This window comes from Sphaeroforma arctica, assembly GCF_001186125.1.
Source record: "Sphaeroforma arctica JP610 unplaced genomic scaffold supercont1.236, whole genome shotgun sequence".
Lineage (NCBI taxonomy): Eukaryota > Ichthyosporea > Ichthyophonida > Sphaeroforma > Sphaeroforma arctica.
Genome location: NW_014040322.1, coordinates 71,146 through 74,433, shown reverse-complemented (window position 1 = coordinate 74,433; position 3,288 = coordinate 71,146). Strand labels below are relative to the sequence as shown.

Here is a 3,288-nt window from a genome sequence, read left to right as displayed (position 1 = left end):
AAACAATATGCTCGAAATATATGCCTTGCAAGAATCATATCGAGTCAGGACACACGCCGTGCGTATACCTGTTTATGGGCCGTGTTGGCCGTATTCGTATGCCCAGTTAACAATTGAGCCACGAGCTCTATCCTGCATTAAACAATTGTTAAAATTGTACGACAATTGTGAGGTTGCCCATGACTGGTAGCGACGATGTCGCAAATGCAGATTTACGACCTGCCGATGTTGCTTATCGGTGTACGTAGTTATTCTAGTGCATTAATTCCATACGTCAAAAACAAAAAACAAAAAGCAAATTCTTCTGGAGTGTGGCCATGTTCATCACAATATACAACAAATAGCAACTGCTCGATCCATATTGATGATAATAAACGACAAATGGTAAATACTTTACAGGGTCCCAGGCCGTTCATATTCATGACAACTTACGACATTTTTGACATTCATCCTTGACTTTCGCACGCCTGGTGCCTTGTAGAAAGTGTCTATCGCACATTTAAGGTATTCACATTGACACAGTCTTGTACATCTATGCGATACAATCCTCTCAGATCACACATATCATATAGAGCCATAAAGCCGTAGCCCTTCATATCTGCAAGTAGTGTTTAGTATACTCAAGGAACCTAAATTCACGCACAGACATAGCTCAGACATAAACACACAGATACAAAAACACCAACACAGATATATATATAAATACACAGACACAAACACACAAACACAGACATAGATATAAACTCTCTCACACAAACACAAAAACACAGACGTAGATCTATACACACACACAACCACATAACATAGACACAATATAAACACCCACACCCACCCAACCACAGACATAGATATAAACCAAAACACACAAACATATAGACACAGACATAGATATGAACACGCAGACATCAACACACAAACACAGGCATAGATATGAACACATAGACACAAACGCACAAAAACAGACATAGATATAAACACACAGGCACAAGCACACAAACACAAACAGGTATATAGTCAACATAGACAAATGGAGACTCTCAAGCTCATAAACACAAACACACAAACACACACAAACACACACAAGCATGTATACAGTCACACAGATACAGAAACACAGACAGACAGAGACACAGCCTCACAAGAACACGCACACACACACCTTAACGGCAGGCTAGGATCCATATCCAGCACTACAGACTGTACACGCAGGGTGTCGTTAATAGTAACAGTCTCCAGCGCCACACTCTCTAATACCTCGGAACACGCGTTATCTAACCCCCTCACAGAATAGAATAGCTCCGACCCCCTATCAACATCCCTCTCCCCTGGCGCCCTGGTCTGATTGTCGTATGCACTGGTCTGATTGTTGTATGCACAGGCCTGATTGTCGTATGCACTGGTCTGATTGTCGTATGCACTGGTTTGATTGTCGTATGGACCCGTGGTGTTATCGTACACCCCCATGTTGTTGTCGGGGGTGTGTCGCACGCCATCGTCCCCCGAGTAGCGGTGCAGATGTATGTTTCGCTGTGTATACGTACAGGCCTGCTCACTCTTTGGTGTACCAGTATCTGTTTGTGTGTGTGTAGGTGTACTTTTATAGGCGTGTCTACTAGGTAGTACATTCGTATCCTTGTCCCTGTATGTATGGGTGTGTCGAGATGCTCGCACACACGGTATTACAGCGGGTGAGCTCGATACGATTGACGGAAAGTTCGGTACTTGACCGGAGGGTGTGGGCTTGTGCTCGGTTTGACCTACACGCTCCCCTGCCATTGTATAGACGAGATCAATGGAAATGAATACATAAGTTTGAGCTTTAAGGGGTAGTCAACATGGATTGAGGTTATTGATCATAGTATTTGGTATACATGTACACACAGATACACATAGGACGGTATGAATAACTGGAGGTTCGGTACACTGGCGGAGAGCAATTCGCTACCAGGTATGGTAGGAAGTAAATTTAGCAGAAGTGGGAGAAAGTAAGATTAAATGAATATCTCCGTGGTAGAACATGGAGTGCATATGATTTGTGAGTCGGTATTGGTAAATATGCAGAATCTTGAGGACGGGTTGTATGTACACCCAGAGACGCACTAATATGCAATTGATGAGAATTTCGGAACTTGGCTGGAGTGTGAATCCGCTACCTGGTATACATATTGGGTTGAATTAGGCTAGAGAGCTACTTTATTTAACGTACAAACCTAAGGGCCAAGAGGAAGGAATTCATATACACATAGGTACGCACAAAAAATGTGCTATTGATCAGAAGTTCGGTACTTGGCCAGAGAAGTTCGGTACTTGGCCAGAGTTTGAAGTCGCTACTCGACATAGAAGCATGACAATAATTTGAATAAGGTTGGGAAAAATAAGGCTAAAGAGCCGGTTGAAGTATAGATCTGAGGGCCGAGAGGATGTAATGCATGTACACATAGGTACGCACAAATATGTGCAGCTAATGAGAAGTTCTGGCTAGACAAAAGGGTGCGAGATTAAAGCATGCACGCATTAGATTAAGGATAGGTGATATGTATGTCCAGGGAATGAGGAACTGACAGGTATTTACATACAGACACAGATACACGTGAGTCGCCCTTACGTATGGTACTACGACCGTGCCCACATATTATTTGTTTCATAACATACGACACACCGAATATATAACGTATAGGTGACATACATTCGCTTTCTGGGTGTTTATATCATACTCGCACACTGACTGCATGGCAAATAGGCGACATACATACCATTTACTGTGTGTTAAAACATACTCACAATAAGAAATAGCTGACACATGGCCGAAGTAACCGGATAGATGACATACATACCACTCTTTGTACTACATAAGTCAATTACATACCACTGTGTGTGTATTACATACCACTGTGTGTGTGAGGGTTATTATGCGCATCTGTGGTCTCGTCTGTGTCCGTTTCTGAACTCGTCCGGCGGTTCGCACTGGCCGACGACCGTTCAGTACTAAACATAGTCTCCCATAGTATATCGATGCGATCCTAAAAAGCAATCAGTCATGGGAAGGTTATGGGTATAGGCATAAGCGCACTGTCATGACTGTTGAGTAGAAGATTATGATTATGTACAAACCTATATGATACTTCCACGAGCCGTACGCAGGTATCATTCAAGGGCAGAAGGAATGGTATCTCAGGGCATATGAGTGCGAGAGTATAAATTGTACTATACAGTATGAAAGTGTTGTACACACTAAATGCTAGCCCACTTCACACGTCCAGTAATATTCCGCCTTCAAATACATACCTA

General features: G+C 42.8%; 1 protein-coding gene across 1 annotated transcript in view; it reads right to left on the bottom strand.

Annotated features, from left to right (window-relative positions):
- Positions 1–418: 418 nt before the first annotated feature.
- Positions 419–3,288, bottom strand: part of SARC_04298 (hypothetical protein) — a gene marked incomplete at both ends in the record, with an annotated part of 3,299 nt that continues 429 nt past the window's right edge. Inside the window, 3 exons of the mRNA XM_014301884.1 lie at positions 419–467; positions 1,160–1,769; positions 2,888–3,020. Of these exons, the coding sequence (XP_014157359.1) occupies positions 419–467; positions 1,160–1,769; positions 2,888–3,020 (792 nt within the window). The remainder of the gene's footprint in view (positions 468–1,159; positions 1,770–2,887; positions 3,021–3,288) is intronic.